General features: G+C 44.2%; 1 protein-coding gene across 3 annotated transcripts in view; it reads left to right on the top strand.

Annotated features, from left to right (window-relative positions):
* The window catches only part of LOC110292958 (calreticulin-like), a 36,084-nt gene extending 15,591 nt beyond the window's left edge, over nt 1-20,493 (top strand). For all 3 annotated transcript variants that reach the window (XM_021160651.2, XM_085839095.1, XM_085839096.1), the window contains 8 exons: nt 1,813-1,914; nt 4,833-5,036; nt 8,204-8,298; nt 10,135-10,344; nt 10,775-10,888; nt 12,254-12,397; nt 17,440-17,532; nt 19,890-20,493. In XM_021160651.2, the coding sequence (XP_021016310.1) occupies nt 1,813-1,914; nt 4,833-5,036; nt 8,204-8,298; nt 10,135-10,344; nt 10,775-10,888; nt 12,254-12,397; nt 17,440-17,532; nt 19,890-20,141 (1,214 nt within the window). In that variant the 3' untranslated portion in view covers nt 20,142-20,493. The remainder of the gene's footprint in view (nt 1-1,812; nt 1,915-4,832; nt 5,037-8,203; nt 8,299-10,134; nt 10,345-10,774; nt 10,889-12,253; nt 12,398-17,439; nt 17,533-19,889) is intronic.
* Nucleotides 20,494-24,221: the final 3,728 nt, after the last annotated feature.

Here is a 24,221-nt window from a genome sequence, read left to right as displayed (position 1 = left end):
CCCACTCTCATTTTTAAAATAGGATTCCACTGTATAGTCCCAGTAGTGTGTGCCTATCATCGGATATCTCACTGTATAGTCTTGATAGTGTGCGTTGTAATCTCAGAACTTAAGAATCTGAGCCAGGAGGATCATTATGAGTTTAAGGCCAGCTAAGGCTGCATGCAGAGTGAAGCCCTGCCACCGAAAGGGCAGGGGACAGGAGACTGCTCAGTCAGTAAAGTACTTGCCATACTGCATGATGTCATGAGTTCAACTCCCAGTGCCTACGTAAAAGGTCAAGTATGGTGGCACGTACTTGCTATTATAGCACTGTGAGGCAGAGACAAGCGGGTCCCTGGGGCCTGCCGGCTCCCCATCTAGCCTAATCAGCAAGAGCCAGGTTATGGTGAGAAAGTCTGTCTCAAAAAGCAAAGACAACATCTCACCATCTGAGTAAGGACACCTGAGGATGTTGTCTGACCTCCACATGTAAGTAAATACTCAGGGAATGTGCACATCTAACTGCATTCATCCTACTACCTGCACACACGCACACACATGTATATATACTCACATACACATATGCACACATACACTCACACATGCACATAAGCTGGGTGTGGTGGTATTTATTGTCTGTAACTTCAGTACTCAGGAAGCAAAGACAGAGTAAGGATCAGGAGTTCAAAGCCAGCCTGGGCTGATATAAAAATAAAAAATTAGGCCGGGCGTGGTGGCGCACTCCTTTAATCCCAGCACTCGGGAGGCAGAGGCAGGCGGATTTCTGAGTTCGAGACCAGCCTGGTCTACAGAGTGAGTTCCAGGACAGCCAGGGCTATACAGAGAAACCCTGTCTCAAAAAAACAAAATAAATAAATAAATAAATAAATAAATAAATAAATAAAATAAAAAATTAGGAAGGCAAGCCCAAGCCCATGGGTTTCCTGAGAAGCAGCTGAGACATCAGAGCTGGGCCCTGCGTGAGAAGAATTGACAGTGGCCAGCTCCCAGTGTTCTGGCTGGCTGTGTGCTGATGTGAGGTTTTCCTGAGAAAATGCGAAGCATTGCCCTTACCTACGGGCAGTGAGAGTTGAGAACCTCCCTTCAGAGGCAGGGAGGAGAGAAAATAAAGGCCTCCCTCAAAGCCTCTTCTAGCTCAAGCTGCCAAATGGCTCTGGGACTCTGGGACTCGGGTTGGTCCCAGGAAGTGGAGTCAGCAACTCTGAGGAAGGGACTGGGCACCGAATGTTTGGGTGGAATGCCAGCTCCTCAAAAGAATGCTTCTTTGTCCTCGTGCCATCCGTGCCAAAGCAAAACACATTTATCAGCGTTCGAAAACTGCAAGGGAGAGTCCACAGAGTTTAAGCAACAGAAAGGGGCCAGGAGAAATCGATTGTTCGTGATGTTCATTACTAACTTAAGAAGTTTGAAATGTTTTGCTAGTCTCTTCCCTGAGGGAGCAGGTTTTACGATTTTACTTCACAAAGCATAGGTGTGTGCAAGGGCTTAGTCCTCAGGGGCTTATTTTCCATCTACTTTTGTGACAATAAGCGATTCTTGCCCTACAACCACACCCTCCCAATGGCAATTTTCAGGACTTAACCCCCACGAATGCAGTGGTGGAAAAGTGGCTCAGGTGCTTGGCATTTGAGCAGCTCCTCCTGACAGGACATAAATAGTGGGTTCCAGGTGCTGTGTGGTAAGCGTGATTTCAGGAATATTCTGAGTCACCTGTTACGGTTTCCCTCTGCCCGTAGAACTTAATCAGCAATGACAACTTGACTCATTTGAATGCATTGGGGTTTTTTTCTCTCTCTCCTTTTTCCACAGATGGATGGACAAAACGGTGGGTACAATCTAAGCATCAGTCAGATTACGGCCAATTCCAGCTCGCCTCGGGAAAGTTTTATCAAGACAAAGAGAGAGATAAAGGTGAATCCTAGAATTCGGGGCCGGAATGATTGTATGACTTTAACTGGATTGCTTTTAATCCGTGATTACCAATTCATTTCTCTTACTGGATAGATAGATAAATAAATAAATAAGGTGGGTGGAGCTGAACATGGTGGTGCACGCCTGTAACCCCCATACTCAGGAGATTGAAACATCCAGGTTGCAGCCACTTAGGGCTAAATGATGAGTTCCAGGACAGGCTGGATTACAGAGTAAGACCCTGTCACAATCAAACACACACACACACACACACACACACACACACACACAAATGTTAAGTAAAAAAAGGTAGTCTCGCCACAAAATTTATTATGTTTTGTAGCTGAATAATGGCTATTTTAAGCTGGCCTTTTGCATATCATGTCTTTCATCTTTCTAACATTTTCACCAAATGGTTATTAGTATCTTCCCAGTTTTTCAGAGGAGTCTCAAAAAGGTTTTCATATTTGCCCAAGGCTATACTCTACAGTTGAGGGGAACAGCTGAGACTTGACTTGGATCTGACTCTAGGGACCGTGCTCATTACCACTAATGTGTGCTGTTTTCCCCAAACTCCTAGGATTTTACAAGTAGTGTTCTGTCCTGGAAACCTGGGAAAGCACTGCCAAGCACCCAAATGTCTTTCTAGAGCAGCGTTGCGTGATGGAGAGGAGAGGGCCTCACTGACGAGCTGTAGAATTGGAGCACGTCTTTTTACCTCTCCAAGTGTTTGCTGTTAGACAAAGATAGCTATCACCTGCCATGCTCACTAGGCAGAGCTTTCATAAAGGCCAAATAACACTGTGGAGGAAGGCTGAGCTCCAAGGACAAGGACTGGGGGCATGGGCTCTTGGTCTGAGAAAGCTTTTGTTCTAAAAATAGACTTCATTGATCACCCCCTGGAGTGATTTCCCATCTTCCTCCATCTGGCTACTGTTGTGAATCTCATTTTCATATTTATTAAAGGGGGAGAATTATGAGCTGGCTTGAGCATTTTAAAATCTTGTTTAAATCCTTTCTGGAAAGTTGTTTTTAGAGGAAGGACAGAGATCTGGAGACTGAGCAGTTCCCAGGACGCCTGTGTCTTAGTACTGCAGCACAGGCAGTCTACATTGGCCCATCTCCTTATAGCCTGCCTTCTTGGTCCATCCTCTGCATTCCATACTCTGAAGCCCGTTAGACTCTGGAAGGACATTGCAGTAACAGTGAGACTAGCAGGGTGTGGCAGGGCAGAGGCGAAAAGCTTGACCTTCTGCGATCTGGCTCTTATAGCCCCTTAGAGGCCATGAGAGAAGTAGGAAGTACTCTTCAAAATGCAGACAGCTCCCAGCATGATGTCAGAGATGAAAGTGTTTACCATAGAGCTTGGCATTCAAGAAATGCTTGACACCTTGTCTGAATCAGGCCCTGTGCTCCTTATCATAATTTAGCATGTGTGGGTTGTTTTTTTTTTTTTTTTTAGTGTGTTTTAAAGACAGGGTCTTGTACAACTCAAGTTGTCCCTGGATTACTTATCCCCTGCCTCCACCTCCCATGGGTTGGGGTATAGGTGTATGCCACCACATCCAGCCTTACTTATTGAGTGTTTCCACATGTCTGTCATTTGTGATTACACAATTGCAATTCCTAGGAAGGATCTTTCTATTTGATTACTTCATATGGTTAGTCTAGAAAAGTTCTGGGGTCCTTGACAGCTCTGAGACTCACTGGAGGTTGGGGGCTTGGCACTAACAACTGCTTTAGTGATCTCTGTCACGTGAAACCGTTTCAACGACTTCACGACAAAGTGAAGCTCACCTTTCATTGTTACTGTGAGGGTTGAATACACACACCTGTGTGAATGAAAAAAAAAAACTATCTGGTAGAGTTAAATGTTAAAGACTGGGGGGAATGACATGGGTAAGGGTGCTTGCTGAACAAGAGTGAAGACCTGAGTTCAAATCCCTAGAACCAAGGCTGGAGATGTGACTCAGCAGTTAAGAGCACTGGCTGATCTGACAGAGGACCCAGGTTTTCAACACCTGTGACCTCCAGTCCTAGGGAATCCATTGCCCTTTTCTAACATCTGCAGGCACTATATTTGTGTGGTGCATAGACATAAATGTAGACAAAACGCCTATACACTGGTAAAATTAATAAATAAATCCCTATGGCCCATATTAAAAGGGCTGTGCCCTCCTGTATCCCTAGTGCTAGGTAGGGGTTGGGGCAGAGATGGTAGTATCACCGTGCTCACTGGCTGCTCGCTCTAGGTCCAGCGAGAGACCCTGTCTCAAAGCACTAAGGCAGAGACGTCCAGGGAACTGGCATCTCCCTCTGGTCTGTGTATGCAGAAGCATGCACATGTGTGCATGCAACACACACTCAATTTTTACAAGAGATAAATTATTTAGAGATTAAAATATTCAGTGAACTATAGCAACAATTATTATTTTTAAAAAACTGTTTAATAATGATCTGAGTGAACTCTGGGCCTCTTTTTGCTGTAGGCTTTATTTACCACAGAACCTTATTCTGCTGCCTAGCCCTTCTCAGCCGGGCAGGGCCTTTGCTTGAAAGGCTGCAGAATGATGCTGAACTGACTCTAGAAAATAAGTGATCGCATGATGCGATAGAACGTATCAATGCGGCTAAAACTCCCAGTCCGGTTCCGTCTTTGCTTCACAGCGTGTTCAGATCGCTCTCCCTTCGCACGCATGACTCAGCCTGCTCACTTATTAAACGGGCACAGTGCCCATTTTTTTTCAGTGCTGCTCAGAGGCTCGGATGAGAAAATAGTGTAATGCTCTGTGCACAGCACCTGGCACACCATGTGTGTGAGGAAATACTGGAGCTTGGTTAAGTCAAATGCTGGGTCTCTCTAGGCACGTACGGGGAACTTGAGCTTGAAGCCTCAAGCGCGTTCTCTCTGCTCTCAGGTCTCCAGACCACAGAAGATGCCAAGTTCTACGCCCTTTCTACCAGGTTTAAGCCATTCAGCAATGAGAATGAGACCTTGGTGGTTCAGTTTTCAGTAAAACACGAGCAAGGCATCGATTGCGGCGGTGGCTACGTGAAACTCTTTCCTGCCGCACTGAACCAGGAGGACATGCACTCAGAATCCCAGTATTACATCATGTTCGGTAAGCGCCCTGGGAGCCGCTGTTCTCAGCCCCTGGGATTTGTATAAGAAACCCCGTGGTGGTTGAAAAGACCTGAAACAGACAGTTGGTAATTTAATAGTTTCATATCCCTCGAGCACTAGGACTCTCTAGAGATCTGACAAGATGACATCCCTAAACCTGAATGTTAATAGAAATAGACCAACGAGGGGGAAAACCACAGGTATCAGCGGCAAGTCTGTCATACATGGGGACAGCCCAGTTCTTAGAAAAGGAGGTGCACAGGCCTACAGTAAGACACTGCACTCAGACTCAGAAAGACAGCCACGGTCAGGGAAATGACCTTTCTTAAACCTTTGTAAATGTCCCGAGTGTGACATCTGTAGCTAGGTCTTCTTGAGGAGACCCAGCTTTTAGCCACAACCAACCTTGAATCCAGTTTCAACATGATATTGAGAAATCAGCAGACACCAAGCATTACAACTTCTGAAGTACAGATGAAGAATGTGGGTTAGACCAAAAGTTTTGTACAAAGTCAGTGAGAGGGTTACGCTGGACAGCAGGCACTAACATGCCCATAATTCCCTTCAGACACTTCCTTTCCCTGGCAGCCTCAGCTAGATCCCTTCCCCTCCCCTCTCCTTTTTCCTCCTCCCCTCCCCCACCTGGTCTTGGTTCTTTTTCAAATCCTCCTCTTCTGCTTCATTGTCCCCCTTTAAAACCTGTACCCTCTTTTTTTTTTTTTTTTTTTTTTTTTTGTTAAATCCACACTCCCCACACACAAAATCTCAGTCTGTAGTCCTACACTCACCATGTAGCCCAGCCTGGCTTCAAGCCCACTGTGAGCCTCCTGCTTCGGCCTCCCATTATAGGTGCAAGCCCCCATACCTGCTTACAGTCCTTCTCTTATGCAGAGCGACATTTGGGGGTGTGTAAAGTGTCTGCTCCCACATCATCTTTGTATTTCCTTCTGAATCTGTACCATGTGTTACTGTCTCCATTTTGCAGATAAGGAAATCGAGGCAAGAAATTTGCTCAGGGCACATAGAAAGTCAGACTTTGAGTCACTGTCTATAAAGTCTTCTTCCTTAAAGCAGCTGGATAACTTTTTAAAAAGCAGAGTGAAATCTATGTTCTTAAAAAGTATTGAGCCAGGCTGGAGAGCTGGATCAGCAGGGAAGAGCAACTGGCAGCGTGTGAAGAGGACCCAGGTTTGATTCCCAGCACCCACATGGCAGCTCACAACCATCTCTAGTTCCAGGGGATCCAACTCCCTCTTTTCTGGCCTCTATTAGTATGAGGCATATCAGTGGTGCATAGAAATATCTGGAGACAAAATGCCCATACACATAATAAAATAAACATAAAAACAAAAATTTAATTTGAAAAGGGTATTGAACCAAGTGTGAAGCTATATACCAGTATCCATGGGCAAAAATAGGAGGATTGCTAGGAATGCGAGGCCAGCCTCGTCCACACATCACCTGAACACACAGCCTTTCCACAGTTCATGGCCTGTGCATTCACTGTTCCCATCTTCTCCCCAGGGTTACATGGAATCTCTCTCCCTAGGCGGTGAGCTCCTGGAGGCCTGGGATATACCTCAAAGTCTAGCACCAAGCCTGACCCCCTGAATGCCTGTGTTAACTAAAGAGTGCTTGAGTGAATCCCAGGGACTTCGTCTTTCATTTGGCTGGTGAGGCAGCCAAGGCTACAGAGCCTTTGTAACGTTCTTTGGAGAAAAGTATTGATGAGGAGCTGCTATGAGATCATAAGAGGCAGCCTGATTGAATACAACCGGAGGCTTTTTTGGAGGAGGTATTAATTATTCTGTAAATAGTGGGTTTGATTTTAATAGGAGGAGGAGGAGGAAAGCATGAAATGAAGGCAAAATCAACAGTGTGTACAAAAGCTCAGGTATGAAATTCAAACGTACGGTAAAGCAGGGAGAAGATCAATGTGGGTAGAGTACAGGGTCAGTGCCTTGTGTGCATGTGCACAAGTGTGAGTATGTGTTGTTATCAGTGTATGCATTATATGGTCTGTGTGTGTGCATGCATATGTATGGATGTGTTTTATACTTGATATTAGCAGAAAGGCTGAGAAGCTCTTTGTGAGTTATGAGTATATGAATATATGAGAGCAGTAACGAGAGTCTCAGAACTCTCTGGACTCCCCAGCTCCGATCCACAGTGCTCACTAGAACCGTCAGAAAGCAGAAGGGGTCACAGGCTCTGCTGCTAGGTGGCTTTGAATCCTTGCAAGGCATCCTACCAGATCTTTGGGCAAGCTGCTTGACTTTTCTGAGCCACACCCATCTAAAGTGAGAGGGTGATGCTTATTTGTTAGAATTAGTGACACTCTGGCAACCCCTGCTGTTCTGGCTGCTTTGCTGTGTCAACTTGACAGGAGCTAGAGTCATCAGAGAGGAAGGAGCTTCAGTTGAGGAAGCACCTTCATTAAATCCAGCTGTAAGGCATTTTTTTCAATTAGTGATCAATGGGAAAGGTCCCAGCCCATTGTGGGTGGGGCCACCTCTTTGTTGGTAGTCCTGAGCTCTATAAGAAAGCAGGTTGAGCAAGCTATGTGGAGAAAGACATTAAGTGGCACCCCTTCATGGCTGCTGTATCCACTCCTGTCTTCAGGTTCCAGCCTTGAGTGAGTTCCTGTCCTGACTTCCTTTAGTGATGAACAGCCATGTGGGAGTGTAAACCAAATAAACCCTTTTCCTCCCCAACTTGTTTTTTTGGTCATGGTGTTTCATCACAGCAATAGCAGCCCTAGCTAAGATACCTGACTTCAGAAGGCTTCCAGTTGGTTTGGTCATGGAGCCCTGGCAGGAGATTAGAGGAAGAGAAGTGAGTTATATCTCTCAACTCAAAGCCTGCTTCTCTCCTGCTGTGCCTGCTCCCAGACTCTCCTCTCTCTCACCCCTCCTGTCCCCTTTGCTGCTGCTGCCGCCCATGAGAATCACTGTACCTTTCCTTCTCTCAAAATCTTGCCCCCCACTTTGTAAAAAACAAAAATCCCATTTACTAAAACCTTCTCAAATAACCCTGAGTGTCGTATCTGTCTCTTACTGGAGCCATGGAGTGCTGCACAGGCTGCATCTGTCTTGGGTCTTGGCCTCAGACTGGGCACACTGCCTGAAATAGATGTGAAATCATGTTCTGGGGTTTAATTTCCAGGCCCGGACATCTGTGGCTTTGGCAACAACAGACTACAGGTCATCCTTTCTCACAAAGGGAAATACCATGAGAACAACAAGACCCTCAAGTGCAGGGTGAGTATGTGCATTAGTCCTCAGCCTAAGCAAAAGATTTTATCTTATATGTATGTCTGTATTCCACATATGTGCCTGGTGCCCACAGAGATCAGAGTAGGACGTCAGATCCCCTACACCAGAGTTACAGATTGTTGTGACCTGTTGTGTGGGCACTGGGAGTTGAACCTAGGTCATCTGGAAGAGAAGCCAGTGCTCTAAACTGCGGAGCCGTCTCTCTAGTTCCAGGGAATAAAAAAAAGAATATTTAATATATGGTATCTTGGGGCTGTCGAGATGGCTCAGTGGGTAAGAGCACTGACTGCTCTTCCAAAGGTCCTAAGTTCAAATCCCAGCAACCACATGGTGGCTCACAACCATCTGTAATGGGATCTGACGCCCCCTTCTGGCGCATCTGAAGACAGCTACAGTGTACTTATGTGTAATAAATAAATCTTTGGGCTGGACAGAGCAGGAACTGAGTGAGCGGGGTTGACAGAAGGGAGCAGAGGTTCTAAAAATTCAATTCTCAACAACCATATGAAGACTCACAACCATCTCTACAGCTATAGTGTACTCATATACAATAAATAAATGAATAAATCTTTAAAAAAATATATGGCATCTTATTTTTTCCCTATAAAACTCTACCAATTAAATGTTATCATCCCCATTCTACAGATTAAGTTGACCTAGTGATATGCTATACATCTGGGATTTAATATAGTGCAATATTTGGTGTGGCACAGTTACTCACTATTAGATATTGGGGTTGGGTCAGGAATGCTATGTTTAGATGAGATGGAGTGGGTCAGTTTACCTCAGTAATGTAAAGCTAGAAGCATCCAGATTAGTTAGAAGATAATAGGTGTATATTCAGTCAATAGTCCTAATAGGCATTATTAACCAAATGTTAATTCTGCCTTGGGCCTTGAGTATGGGATAGATTCAGCCAGACAGGGCTTTCAAATTAACCAGACTCACAGTAAAGCCTGCAGTGACTTGTGCCTGTAATCCCAGCTACTTTGAAGGCTGAGGTGAAAAGGTTGTGAGTTCATTGCTAACCTGGGCAATTTAGCAAGCGCTTCCCAAAACAGAACACAAATTTCACAATGGAGTAAAGGTGAGAGTTGAGCAAAGGAAAGTGACTACCTACATGACATTGGAGCAGAGAATGGGGCTCCTCCCCAGCCCAGAGGCTTAGGTAGGAGCTGCTTCCTGGAGGAGTCTTCCTTTGTGCTGAAAGATGAATATGCTCTAGAAAACGAGTGTGACAATTTTATGGAGAGATGAAATCCTGGATGAGGAGTCTGCGTGAGAGAAGCCAAGGAGACTTCAGAACCCAAGGCACAGCATGAGGGCTGATACAGCTGAAGCAGAAGAGAACGGCAGGAACAGAGTCTAGAAAAGCCCATAAAGCTCGGGACATTGGACCTTGTGTTGAAGTCTAGGCCTTCCTGATCAGCCCTCTACACAGGGCTGGATGTGCTGAGTCTTCCTCCGGGACGAGTCTCAGCCTGCCAGCTTAGGCACGATAAGGGAAATCATAGATCACTCCCACTGGTGAGAAGCTCAGTTTAGTAGGACAAACAGAAAACAAGATAGATCAAAGAATAATCAGAGCTTCAGATGGGTAAGGGCTCGAGGATGGGGAAGAGCACAGAGTGAGACCACAGGAACACTAACAGCACCGGTGAGCCTGCTAGCGGAAGGGGGGAAGGGATGTTAGTAAAGTGTGTGTAATGTGTGGAAGGGAGCATTCAGGGAAGTGTCTGAGATCTACGATAGTCCTATGTGGGTGTCTGAGATCTACGATCACCCTATACGGGACTGAAATAGTAACCATTTCCTTTATAGATTAATAAAGACACTCACCTGTACACTCTGATCCTTCGCCCTAATGCTACTTATGAGGTTAAAATTGACAACCAGAAGGTGACAAGTGGAGGACTGGAAGATGACTGGGACTTCTTGCCTCCCAAGAAAATAAAAGACCCCTACGCCAGGAAACCAAGGAAATGGGATGAACGACAACAGATAGAGGATCCTGACGATAAGAAACCTGAGGTCAGAGGGAGTTTAGCGGGGAAAGCTAATCTCGGGGAGACAAAGGTATTATAGTAAAGCACCATGAGAAAATGAGGGTCTGATTTCAAGCTAGGTCTAGCAGGCATGTTCAGGGTAGCATGACTCCAGGTAAAGACTGTGTGGGAGCAAATCACATACAAATCATAGCTGCAGCTCACATGACTGAGGGCAGGGTGAGGTCAGAGACAAGGATAATACCCACCTGACGTGAGTTTAAAGTACTCAAGGTCAGAATGATGGTGCACCCAGGGGGAAGGGGCCACGATGACCTTCTCTCTCCTGTACTGGGCTATCACACACTGGAGCAGGAGGACAGGGCGGGTAGGAAGCCGATTCCCCCTGTCTGTACTTGAGTCCCCAGTTTCCTCCCACATCACATCTATCTTCATGAAGGAACATTTTGTTTTAGGACTGGGAGGACTCTGAATTCATCCCAGACCCGGATGCCAAGAAGCCAGATGACTGGAATGAGGCGATGGATGGAGTGTGGGAAGGGCCCCTGATACCAAACGTCAAGTACATGGTGAGGAACCCCTCTTTTCAATGACAACTTATAAAGGGAAATCAGATGTAAATTCTAACTTATAAAACACATGCAAACCAGGTGTATGCATGTAGGTTCTAACTTATAAATTCTAACTTATAAAACACAATTTCTAACCCATAGGCTTGTAATCCTAGCCCTCAGGAGGTTGAGGTAGGAAGATATCGAGTTCAAGGACAAGGCTGGACTGTACAGCAGGACCATGTCTCAAAAGAAAATAAAACAAAAGAAAAACAAAGCAGAAAGTCTGTGTTCTCCTGCTCTTCCCCTCTACACTCTGAACACTGAATGGGAGGATGCTGGCCACATCAGAGTTCTCAGCCTCTTCCTACTTATAAGGGGGGAGGGCTGGTAAAGCCAGCACTAAGAGGTAATGGGTCAGACAGGCTTGGGCAAGGAGCTTGTCTAGAGCTGGGAAAAGCTGCCAGTTAAAGGAACACGATGCAAACAGGAAACAGTCTAGGACTCAGGAATTGGATGTCTTACGAGCAGGCTCGAAGGGTAAAGAGTGGGGTCTGCATGAATCCAAGGTATTTAAGAGTAGAGGGACTTCCTCCCCTCCTCCCCCACCCCGCCCCCCAGACAAGGTTTCTCTGTGTAGCCCTGGCTGTCCTGGAACTCACTCCGTAGACCAGGCTGGCCTTGAACTCAGAAATCCACCTGCCTCTGCCTCCCAAATGCTGGGATTAAAGGCGTGCACCACCACTGCCTAGTGAGGAACTTCCATTTAAGGGTCAACTCCTGATCTCATGTCAGAAGCAAGAACTAAAGGAATCAGCCAACAAGTGGCCCAGCAATAAAGTTAACTGGAGCAGGATTTTATCTGGCCAGTTTCCTGCACCACACAGGACAAAGAGAACAGCCCCAAGTGCCACAATACTTCGACTATGTTCTCCAAGAAGCTGTGTTTTCTAAACTTCATGGATGTGCCTGTTCAGAGAGAGGGCCAGGCCAGAATAGACCCCTGCCATGTCATTTCACTCCCAGTGAGTGGAAAAGGGAACTTGGAAGAGTCTTATGCCATTACTCAAAGAAAGGGAGAGTTGGGTTTTTTTTTGGTTTTTTTGTTTTTTGTTTTTTTGAGACAGGGTTTCCCTGTATAGCTCTGGCTGTCCTGGTCTACTTTGTAGACCAGGATAGCTTTGAACTCAGAAATCCGCCTGCCTCTGCCTCCCGAGTGCTGGGATTAAAGGGGTACGCCACCTCGGCCAGCTGTGAAAGGGAGAGTTTTAAGAGGCTGTGACACAACTCTTTATAAATTGATTGATGCTTTTTGATTGTGTAATGTTAGAAGAATGGAAAATTATTACTGACATATCCACTCTTGGTTGGTTTTTTGTTTAGGGAGAATGGAAACCTCGGATCATTGACAATCCCAATTACCAGGGCGAGTGGATTCACCCAGAGATAGACAACCCCAAATACAGGCCTGACCCCACCATTGGTCACTATCACAACATCAGTGTCCTTGGTCTGGATCTGTGGCAGGTAAAGCACCTGGGCTCATAGCCCTTCAACAGTGGTCCTTGGAGCTTCCACAAAGTAGAAGAAGCAAGCCTCAACCTGAAGTTACATACTTGAGTAAATCTTGATTTTTTTTTTTAAACCTCAAACAACTCCTCTTTTAAGTGGAAGTAATTATATTTATCCTCAAATTTTACTTAGTCCCTTATACAACCACTGTATTAAGGACTTTGCATGTTTGTTTAATTTTCACCATATACCTATTTTTCAACCTCAAAAGAAGGCTCCAAAAAGTTGAATAATTTTCCTGAAGAAATGCCTCTGGTAATAGAAGCAGAAAACTTGGGCCTGAGTGCTAGGCTTTCTTCATCAGACGTATGTCCTGTGTATTACTAATACTTTTGATGCCTTTGCTGATCTTACATGGTTCCTTTCCCTGTCTCATTTTGTGATAATGTCTCATGTAGTCTAGACTGGCCTCCAACTTGCTATGTAGCTGAGATAGCGTTGAACTGCTGACCCTCTGGCCTCCACCTCTAACTGTCCAGGCACCAAAGCTTCTGGTACAGGACCCTGTGCTTTGCTTTCATCGTTTCTTTATTCATTTCCTGCTTTATTTATCCTCACTTACTCAGGTTTCTGACTTCGGGAGGTCAGTATAGAAATGGAATGAAGTCACTACCAGATGCCAGGCATGGTTTCAGAAGGGGAGGAAGAAGGAAGAGGCACCGTGTTTCCTTCCTTCCTGACTTATCTGAAAAACAGGGATACAAGCCATGTATTACTACCTCTTTCTTTTTTTTTTTAGCTTGTTCCTTTTAAATGAATTGGAACTTTCTACATCACATAAATAGATATAATCATATTAATGTGCATACTCTGTTTACTTAAAAATTAGATTTGTGTGAGTTTGTGTGTGTGTGCCCATGTGTGTGTGTCTGTGTGCACATGTGTATGTGCCCATGTATGCCATGGGCTGCATGTGGAGGTCAGAAGACAAGTTGTTGGAGTTAGATCTCTTTTTCTGTGATGTGGGTTCCAGGGACTGAACTTGGGTCATCAGGCTTGTCCATAAGTGTCCTTACCTCAAAGCCTTCTCACTGGTCTTTAAAATGTTTCTCCCACTAAAACCATTAGGGTACACATTTTATTCTATATCTTTGTTTATAAACTTTTGGCACTAATTTTTCTGGGCTCTGTCAACCTCTCTAAACAGGCAAACCTACTTGAAGAATTTACTATGTCAGAAGAGTATTCCTCAAGCCTTGGTCCTAAGGCATGTAGGTCAACAGAGGGTCATAGAGTCTGAACTGGAGTGAAGGCCCAGAGATCTCATTTCTAAAAATCTGAGGTTACGGGGAGGGGAGAAAGCAAGAGAGTGAGAGAGTGTGTGTGTATATGAGAGAGAGAGAGAGAGTGTGTGTATATGAGAGAGAGAGAGTGTGAGAGAGTGTGTGTGTGTGTATATGAGAGAGAGAGAGTGTGTGTGTATGAGAGAGAGAGTGAGAGAGTGTGTGTATATGAGGAAGAGAGAGAGAGAGAGAGAGAGAGAGAGAGAGAGAGAGAGAGAGAGAGTGAGAGAGAGAATTCTGCACAATGCTGACATCATCCCTACAGGTATTTTTCTTACTTATAATTCCTAGGTAGGTTTGACTCCTTGATCATAATTCTCTTCACTCAGTTAACCAGAACATCCAGCTAAAATAAAAACAGAATCCTTGTATCTTATAGGAAAAGCCAAGTGACTGAGCACAGAGCTAGACATCATTCTTGACCTGTCCCCTCTAGCTGTGAGTTTCCAGCGGAGATGCTCTGACATCCCTGAGACGCTCTGCTATCCCAGCTGTCTTCTTTATCCTGCCTCTGTCCTGGGTGACCAGCCTAGTCTTTGACACTTCCTGTTTCCTAGTCATGCCTCCAAACCCAGTCTATTGCACCCCCACCCCCTACTTGGAAGTGGTTGCATTCTGGGGTCAGTTCAGGCTGAAGCTGGGAGGAGATTGCAGAGACCATTCTTTCTATCTGGGACTCCGTATGATCTTTGAAGGGATAATAATACAAACTGCAGTGAGTCTAATGCAAAGTACATTGATACTCTTACATCAGGGGATCTGGACCACAGCCCTGTGAGGCAAGGAGGGTAGGACTTGCAGGGAGCAAATCCAGGGCCTCACTTGTTACGCACCTCTGAGCTAAGTCCATGTCCTTACTTCCATTTTACTATTGAGATGTAGATAGGGCTCAGGGATGTAGATTGACTCATAGCTAAGTACTCATATTCCCTTTTATTCTAATTTAAAGTTTTATTTTTGTAAGTATAGTGTATGTGTAAATACAGTATATGTGTGTATGGTACTCTAGCCCATCCATAGGCCAGAGATTGACATCTGGATGCTGTTTCTCAACCCTTTGTCCATTGTACTTTTTGAGACTGGTTTTCTCCAGACTGGCTGTCCAGGGAGTCGTCCTGTCTCAGTCTCCCTGGGTTGGGATTACAGACCTAGGTCCTGATGCATAGATGCTGGGGATCCAAACTCAGGTCCACAGAAGCATTTTACCCACTGTCGTCTCTCTAGCCCCCCACTCCTTGCACTTTATGATCCAGGTGGAATAGCACAAGAACATCCAGTGAGCGAAGCTGTGAAAACACTCTTTAGACTTCGTGTTTTACGATCAAATTCAACTCTTCCTCACACGATCTTTTCTCTTAATTATGAGAATACAGCAGGGGAAGTGTGTTTCCTCCCACTTGTGTTTTTCAGATAACAACTTGTAAGCACAGATGGGAGATAAATAGATCAAAGTCAGAATAAGACCAAGCATTAGTAAACAGGGCTGGCAGTCTCATAATCCAGGAATTTGAAGGGAGGTAGAGAGGGAACAGAGGTCACTGATGAAAACGAGGAGGTGAGAAGATGGGCAAGCCATCAAACGGGCAGTTTTCTAAGTGAAATTGCAGACAAGTCAAAAGGAAAACAAAAAAACAAAAAACCAAAAAGTCAGAAAACATCTCACAGTTGAAAAGTGAATTTTATAAGCCAACTTAAAGATCTATGACTTAGAGCAAACTAAACGTTCTGCTATCCTGTGTCCATTTGTCATTTGTTTTTCTGCTGGAAGCAGTGTTAATAGAGTGTGAGCCAAATAAAAAAGCCTTTATTATTAAAAACAAAACTGCAAAATTTATCTAGGCTGTTAGTCACAAACATGGCACTTTGTAAAGTAGAGGAGAGGCACACAAGCCCTCATACTGCAGAACTTTTTCTTGGTCACACAGCTGTTTGGGTAAAATTAAAAATGATTTATTTTATTTTTGTTTTTTTGAGACAGGGTCTCATTATGTAGCTCTGGCTGTCTGTGAACTCACTATATAGACAAGACTGGCCTCAAACTCACAGAGATTAGCCTGCCCCTACCTCCCAAATTCTGGGATTAAAAATGTGTACCACCATACCTAGCTTAACAAAGATTTGGTCAACATATTGGCAAAATTAAAAAAAAAAAATCTCAGATTGGCTACCTTTGGTTCTTTGAAACACATCCAGATACTGAAAACTATAATCATCGTCTATTGAATGATATCTACTACATCCCATGCTTTAGATACAGTAGTTCTAATCTCATAACATTACCATGGAGTTATTCTTTCCTATGATTCACATTATTATGTTTTTTTTTTTTTGTTTTGTTTTGGTTTTTCGAGACAGGGTTTCTCTGTGTAGTCGTGGCTGTCCTGGAACTCACTCTGTAGACCAGGCTGGCCTCGAACTCAGAAATCCGCCTGCCTCTGCCTCCCGAGTGCTGGGATTAAAGGCGTGCACCACCACACCCGGCTACATTATTATGTTTTATTATTATTTATTACTATTTTGAGATACTTTTATTCTGCCACCCTGGCCGGCCTGGAACTCACTATGTAGACCAAGTTGACCTCAGCCTTACAGAGTTCCACTTGCCACCTGCCTCTGCCTCCAGAGTGTTGATATCAAAGGAATATGTACCATACCCCTCATCATCATCATCATCTTTATAGGCAGGGTCTTAGGTAGCCTGGTTGATATCAAGCTCTCTGTGTGGTTGAGGAGGACCCTGATCTCCTTGTCCTTCTGCTTTCATCCACACCTCCCAATCCTGGGGTCACAGACATGAACCATCATACCTGACTTCCTTGATTTACTTGTGAGAGTAACTCAGAGGGTTGAGTAACTTGCCTACTATCGTAAAACTAGAATGTAGCTGAGCTGGTCTGTTCAAGTTCCTGTCTTGAGCTCCCTTCTATTGTATTCCTTTGTCACGAAATAAACTATTGTAAAGCATAGATTTAACCTTTTAGACACAAATACGACAATTTTGTTTTGTTTCGTTTTTTTTTTTGAGACAAAGTTTAATGTACTATTACATAGTTTTTAGTTAGCCTCTGGTACATGATATCCCCCATATGCTGGGATTATAAGCATACACTGCTATACATAGCATTCTTAAAGAAGATAGAGAAAGGAGATGGAGAGGGGACTCAGCAGTTATCAACACTTGCTGCTCTTGCAGAGGACCCTGGTCCTGTTAATAGGACCCATATGGTGATTCACAGTATTTTGTAACTCTAGTTTTAGGGGATTCAATACTCTCTCCTGTCTCTAATGACTCCCTAACACATGTGGTGAATATGAACAGGCACACAAATATCCAAATAAATAAGGCAAAGCCTTTTGGTGAGTGTGTGTGTGTGTGTGTGTGTGTGATTGATGGGTGTATGTGCATACACCCACGGCCAGAGGAGAACATCAGGTGCCCTCTTTTATCACTTTCTGCCTCATTCTCTTGAGACAGGGCCTCTCACTGAACCTGGAACCAGTCCGGCAGCCAGCCAGCCCCAGTGATCCTCCTGTGTCTGGCCCCGACAGCATCAGGGTTTATAAGGCACACTCTGGCCACACGCATTTCCACCAGTGCTAGGGTTCCCAACTCAGGTCCTCACACTTATGCCACAATTACTCTTACCCACGGAGCCATCTCTCTACCCCACTAGGAACCTAGCTAGAATAATCTCACACTTTTCATTTCAACAGGTGAAATCAGGCAGCATCTTTGACAATTTCCTTCTAACGAATGATGAAGAGTTTGCTGAAGAGGTTGGAAATATGACCTGGGGATTAAGAAAGGTGAGATGTTCCTTCACTCTGAATTTCAGATGTCTGATTCTGCCATTTGCAAAATCGAGACTCACAATGATTGTTCCAATTCTGATCACTTGGGCTTTAGAGACAGAGAACTCACATTCACTGAACATCTTCTTCAACTTTGTATTTGCTACCCTGGGCACTTTGTAAAATGCATCTCACTTGGCCCTTAACTCGACCTTGAAATAGAGATGCTTTCCATTTCTCCATAGGAACTGAGATTCAGAAGCTAAACTGCCCAAGGTCACACACAGCCTCTGACTTGCTTTGGAGCCTGAACCCAGCATCCATGCTCCTTTGTGTGCCACACTGTCTCCTCAGTGTGCCATTAGAGGGAGCCACTCAGCCCACCTCAGCCTTTGGACATCAGAGGAAGCTACAGTGCTGTTTGTTTATCAGCTCTTCCCTTTCCACAACCATTTTATGTGTGCAGTGATATTTGGGGCAATGGCTTCATGGGGAAGGCATCCTGCATCCAGATGTCCTGTCCCTGCAGGAAGGTCAATTCAAGTAGGTTTATAGCCAGTGTTTAAAGTTCAGCAGGAACCTGAGGAACCAGCAAAGCACAGACACAGAGAGTAAAAGCAAAACCACAACCTTGACCCTCCCTGCCCTGAGCTGCAGAAATGGCTCCATTGATGAAATATTTGCTGTGCAGGCTTGGGGGTCAGACCAGAGCCCACAGAGAAGGCATCTGTGTTTCTAGGGACACATATGCTAGGCAAGTGCTCTACCACTGAGCTGTATGCTAGAACTCTTTTTACTTTTTATTTTAAGACAAGGTTTCACAAAGTTACCCAGAGACTGGCCTTCAACTCACTCTGTAATCAAGGCTGGCCTTGACTATGTCTTCTTTGTCTTCAGCCTACTATGTAGTTGAGATTACAGGTCTGTGGGCACCAGTCCTGACTCCCAGCGGATCTAACTGAAAGTGCTAGGCTTGGAAAGTTTGCCTTTATCCTCTGGGCTATTTTGCTGACTCAGTGCCTAGCTTTAAAAATACGTTTTAGTCTAGTTTTGTCTTGTTTTACTTTAGCATTATCATCTTTATTTTGTGATACTAGGAAACTAACATAGAGCTTTGTTCATACTAGACATGTGGGGATTGCTGAGCCACTCCCCAGCCCTCTAATACTGTTGTGTTGTTGTTATTTATTAGTTAGAACATGAATGTTTTTATGTAGACTGCTTAGGTTCAAATCCAGGCTCCATCCCTAACTAGCTATATGCACTTTGTCTGTTTATTTAACCTTCCAATTGGGAATAATGATAGCACAATCTTTTAAGAAAAATGTAGACCATCCATATGAGCTGGGTGTGATAGCACATCCACCACTGCAGTCCCACAGGGTGGAGGAGGCAGAGGCAGAAGGGTTAAGAAAGAATTCAAGGTTTGGACACAGTGGTGTGCATCTTAGATCCCAGCACTCTCAGGTGGGTCTCTGAGAGTTTGAGCCCAGCCTGGTCTACATAGTGAGTTCCAGGACAGCTGGCACTCCATAGAGAGACCTTGTCTCAAAAAAATTAAAAGAAAAAAAAAGAAAGCATTCAAAGCCATTTCTGGATTATATAGCAAGACCCAGTCTCAAGAACAAAATAAGCAAATGAATGAATTAGAAAGAATCCCAAACATTAGATAACCCTTATCGAAGGTGGGCTACATGACCTTAGGCATCATTGTGAGGAATACAAATAACACACAAATATTGTTTAGCTAAGGTGGGTAATGACATAGGTACCTAATACTAGAGGAGGAATTAGTTTATTTTAGTATTTTATTTAATTTTTAAAATAAATTGATTCTTAAATTTTTTATTACACTTATGCTATTTAGTATAATGTTACATATATCAGGTCTGAGTGCACACACATGCCACAGTATTGGAGGTCAGAGGACAACTTGTGCCGTTGGTTTTTTTCTTCCGCTGTGAGTCCAGGGAGCAAACTCAGGGCTATGGGTTTGGTGTCAAGCACTGTCACCTTTACTCAACTTGCCAGTCCACTTTATATTTTTAAAATTATTTTATTTTAGTTTTTATTTCATTTTGAGACAAGGTCTTAGGTAACCCCTAAAATCCTTGTCTAGCAGAGGATAACCTTGAACTCCTGACCCTGCCTCCACCTCCCAGGTGCTAGGATTATGCGTATGCCTAGCTTTAAATCAATTTTATTTACAAATGAAATACACCAACACCCAGACTTTCCCCAGAGGCACTGAAATTTAGATGTAAACAAACACCATCCTAGAAAACCTTGAAGCCAATGGGAAGACAACAGCTGTTTCTAAAATGGGCTGTTTACTTCATCTGTGAAACTTTGAAATCCCACATTTCCAACAGGATGTGGAGCAGCAGTGGAGAGAGCTGTACGAGGAAATGGAGAAACAGAAGGAGGCGGAGGAGACCAAGAAGAAGAGGGAAAAGGAGAGAGCCAGGCAAGAGGACGTCTGGGGACTGGATGAGGAGGACGAGGAGGACGCTGAAGAGGACGACGAGGAGGAAGCAGAGGGAAGTCCCAAGCAGGAAGGCAGTGCAGAGAGGGCGTCTCTGGACCAGAAGGAAGCCCACATTGATCAGAAGGATGAACTGTAACTGCACAGACACTGGGTGTGGCAGAAGTCAGAGATGGTGCTTAGAAAGGGAAATGGGCACTCACTTAGCAAATTATGGGAAGTAAAACGACTCATTCTTTTTAGATAAACTTTGGATTTATATTTCTACTCCCCTTCCCTGCTCTATTTGCTCATTGGTAGAAAGGGAATGATAATTTTATCTCATGAAATGGCCCTTGAGACTGAATGAGGTAATGCCTTTAACGTGCCCAAAGTAAATACATTGTAAAAAAAAAAAAATGTAGTAGTTAAAACTACTATCATTATCATGGTGTTTATGAAATTAATTGTTGGTAAAGAAGCTTCTATATAAACTTGGTTCTTACTTTCAACTGGGGTTTTTCTTTTGTTTAAATATATACAATACTTAGTATTTATGGAGCAGTGCTAACAGTTGTACCCAATGTTTCCTTTTTTTTTTTTTTGAATGTATTGAGTACCTAAAGCCAAAAGCAGAACATCCTTTAAACGTTTGGAAAAATACTTCACGAAAGTCACTTTGTTTGCCTGCTGCTCTTGCCTTATGTTTAAACAATTGTTACTTGTTTGCAAGTTTGCTTGTCTTATTTCTATCTTTTTTGTTCTACCGGCTCACAGCATCATTATCTCTTGAGTTCTTGTAGTTCTTTATAGATTAGAAAGCATTTTCCCACAAATTCGCAGTGTGCCTACAATGCATCTATTCAGTCTTACAGAGGTCACTGCAGAGATCATTGCTATCTTCATGTTGCAGACACAGAAACTTGTTCAGGGTCAGTCAGTAAGGGGCAGGCCAGGATCTGATCTCAGGTTCATCTGGTTGAAAAGCTTAGCCTTCTACTACACCAGGCTATTTGAATGAATATCTATTAGTACGAAATACAGACAGAAAGTAACCTGTCACATGGAAGAAATGTCCTTATATCCTTTTGTTTTGTTTTTGTTTTAATCCAACATTTAAGGAACCAGTAAACTACAGGGTTACCAACACAAATCAAGGTACTCACTAAATATCCACTGGAAAGCGTGAACTCCTATCCTCAACTACATAGTGACCGCAAGGCCAACCTGGACTAGACCCTATCTCAAAAAACAACCAACCAAACACAAAACCAAACCACCAACTCACTCTGCCTATGCCTGCAGGCTTCAGAGACACCTTCATAAAGACTGTAACCTTTGAGCCAGGTATTGAAGAATACAAGAAAATGTAGAACAGATTTGCAGTTAAAGAACAAGGAGCCTGGATAACAGGAAGTGGAGTCATCAGATCAGTGAGAGTGGCAGGAAGTTCTCCCTTCCTCCCTGGAAGCGGGGACCTAGTCAGCTTGTTTTGTTTCTTAGAAAAACTAAATGTTTAACTTTTAAAAGAATATCTTTTATATATTCTTTGGCATTTGTATACATGTATACATGAGCACCTTAATCGTCATTTGAGACAGGTTCCCACAGTCTTGCCCTGTTGCCCTGATTGGCAGAGAGTTTACTTTGAAACATAGACTGGCTTTGAACTTCCTCATACCTCAGCCTTTGAGTGCTGAAATTGCACGCATGCAAAAACTGCTCAGCTCCTAGTAGTAGGTCTTGGATTTTTAGAATATTCTAGATTAGGAGACAGTACATTGGGTAAAAAAGCTAACTATTAAAACTTGAGTTTCATCTCTTGAGTTTCACATGGTAGAAAGAACCAACTCTTGTAAATTGTCTTCTGACTTCTACACACATGCAGTATATATACATATGAATTAATAAATATTTTTAAAAAACAATTTTAAGTGGCAGTTGGGTGAGGAAAGAAACTTGGAAAGATTAGCACCTGACAGCCCACAGACTGTCGAGAGTTTTCATAGCCTGGGGGAGGGGTATGGGGGGTTGGGGTGGTGGCCAAGGCACACCAACCCACAAAAGGCAGTTTCAAAATAATATCAAGTTTTAAGATATCGTACATGAGCTGACTAAGATCTCTCTGGCACTGCTTGATACCAAGCACATTGGGACATCACTTTTGAGATAGCAGCTCAGACCCAGGGTGAAGAGATGAGCTTTATGCAGCTAATTTTGTGGCACAAATCAGTTTTTCTTCCATTGAAGGAGTCAGGAGAGCATGCAATGTCCCCTCAGCATTAAAGAGCACTTGATACTTTCTGCGATCAGTGAGAAAGGGGAGAGACACGAAACAAACTTGCTCTGAGGGCTGTGGATGAGTGACAGAGTGTGTAGCTAACGTGCACAGGACCCTAATACTGGAAGAACTAAGTAAGGGCTGGGTCTCAGAGGTCTCATTATCTTAATCTGATTACTTCTAATGAATAAAGTAAAAACTAAGGTTGTCTAAAGATACCTAAAGCTAGGACCTTAGCAATGCGGTATTTGTTTTGTTCGGGGCTAACTCTTCCTAGAATTCCCTTTCCTAATTGACCTGGCCTTATACAGAGTAGCAAAGTTTCCCAAGATGGAGTCTCTGCCTGGGCTTTTTTTGGTTGTCAGTAAAGAAGGCCCATACCTGTCTTCTTCCTCTATAGAGAAGACAGTATGCATTAGGCTGAAAAGATATCTTCCAAAAAGAAGAAAGAAATTAGATTGCTGCTTCTAAGCTGTAAAGCAAGCTGTAAAATAATAAAACAATGACCATAAAGCCATTACAAAATGTGTATACCACAGAATGCTTCTTAAAATTAAATGTAAACGTTTTATTTTATGTATATAGGTGTTTTACCTGCACGGATGTTTGTCCACCACTTGTGTGCCTGGTGCAGGTAAAGCCTAGTAGAGGACATCAGATCCCTTGGATGGAGAGGTACAGATTGTTGTGAGCTGCCACGTGAGTGCTGGGAATCGGACTGGGGTCCTCAGCGCTCATAGCTGCTGAGTCATCTGTCCAGCCCCATACCATGCACTTTAAAGACATTTTACATTATGTTTGCATTCTCTAAATTCTCCCCCAAAGAACTCAGCCTCTAGCCTGGCTGGCATTTCCAGGAAGAAGCAGAAGCAAGCTGGTGAGAAAGCCACAAGGGGCAGAGGACAGAGGAAGTGGCAAGGGAGAAAGCTGTCTCCCCCTGTTTCATGGTCAGCTTCTGGCAAGTGTCAGGAAGAGTCAGACTCAGAGGGAGGAATGGCAGGCAGGCACTAGGAACTCTGCACTCCCTTTATGCCTGCTGGAGCCTGGACCATCATCCTTTGTGTACACAAGCGTTCCCTTCTGTGCAGTTCAGCTTACTTTCCAAGTCACCAACTGTCTTTTCAGTTTACTTAACAACCTCGCAGCAAACACAGCAGATATCTGCTTCTCTCTAAGTTTATCAGCAAGAATCTTGATCTCTTCCTGGTCTTTACCTTCAAAGCCCTTCAGGTTCCAGCCAGTCGGTGTGATCTACTTATCTATTTCTCTGCAGAGGACTCACCTTAGGAGCTTCCTCTTCATACTTCCTATCTGCCCGCCCTTCCTTCCTTCCTTCCTTCCTTCCTTCCTTCCTTCCTTCCTTCCTTCCTTCCTTCCTTCCTTCCTCTCTCTCTCTCTCTCTCTCTCTCTCTCTCTCTCTCTCTCTCTCTCTCTCTCTCTCTCTCTCTCTCTCTCTTATAAGCAGCATTTCTCTTTACAGCCCTGGCTGGCCTGGAATTCAAAATGTAGCCACAGAGATCCACCTGCCTCTGCTGGGACTAACAGTGTGTGTCACCACACCCCCATCCCTGCTTCTGTGGTCTAGCTTCTTGGAGTCAGATTTGTCTCTCAGTTCTCAATAACCTTTGGACTTCCCTCACTGTCATCAGCACATTTTCTGCTTCCTCAGACTGGATCCACCTCAGACTCAACCTGTCTCAGGGCGAGCTACCTTTCTCTGTCTACTTCTCTTTTGGAGGTACTCAGCCCGCCTTCCCTCCCTCTCTCCCTCCTTCCCTCCCTCCCTCCCTCCCTCCCTCCCTCCCTCCCTCCCTCCCTCCCTCCCTCATCTGCTGAGCTTGGATCTTGCACTCTGAGGTGGTGATCTGAGAGGAGCACCCTCCCCACCCCTACCCCCATCCAGTTGCTTCTTCACCCAGATTCTTGCCTGAGTTTGGTGTCACAGCTGCTTCCCCTAGG

Source organism: Mus caroli, unplaced genomic scaffold, assembly GCF_978045245.1.
Source record: "Mus caroli unplaced genomic scaffold, Mus_caroli_1 scaffold_6, whole genome shotgun sequence".
Classification (NCBI taxonomy): domain Eukaryota; kingdom Metazoa; phylum Chordata; class Mammalia; order Rodentia; family Muridae; genus Mus; species Mus caroli.
The sequence above is the reverse complement of the archived record's forward strand: the minus strand, read 5'-3'. Positions and strand labels throughout refer to the sequence as shown.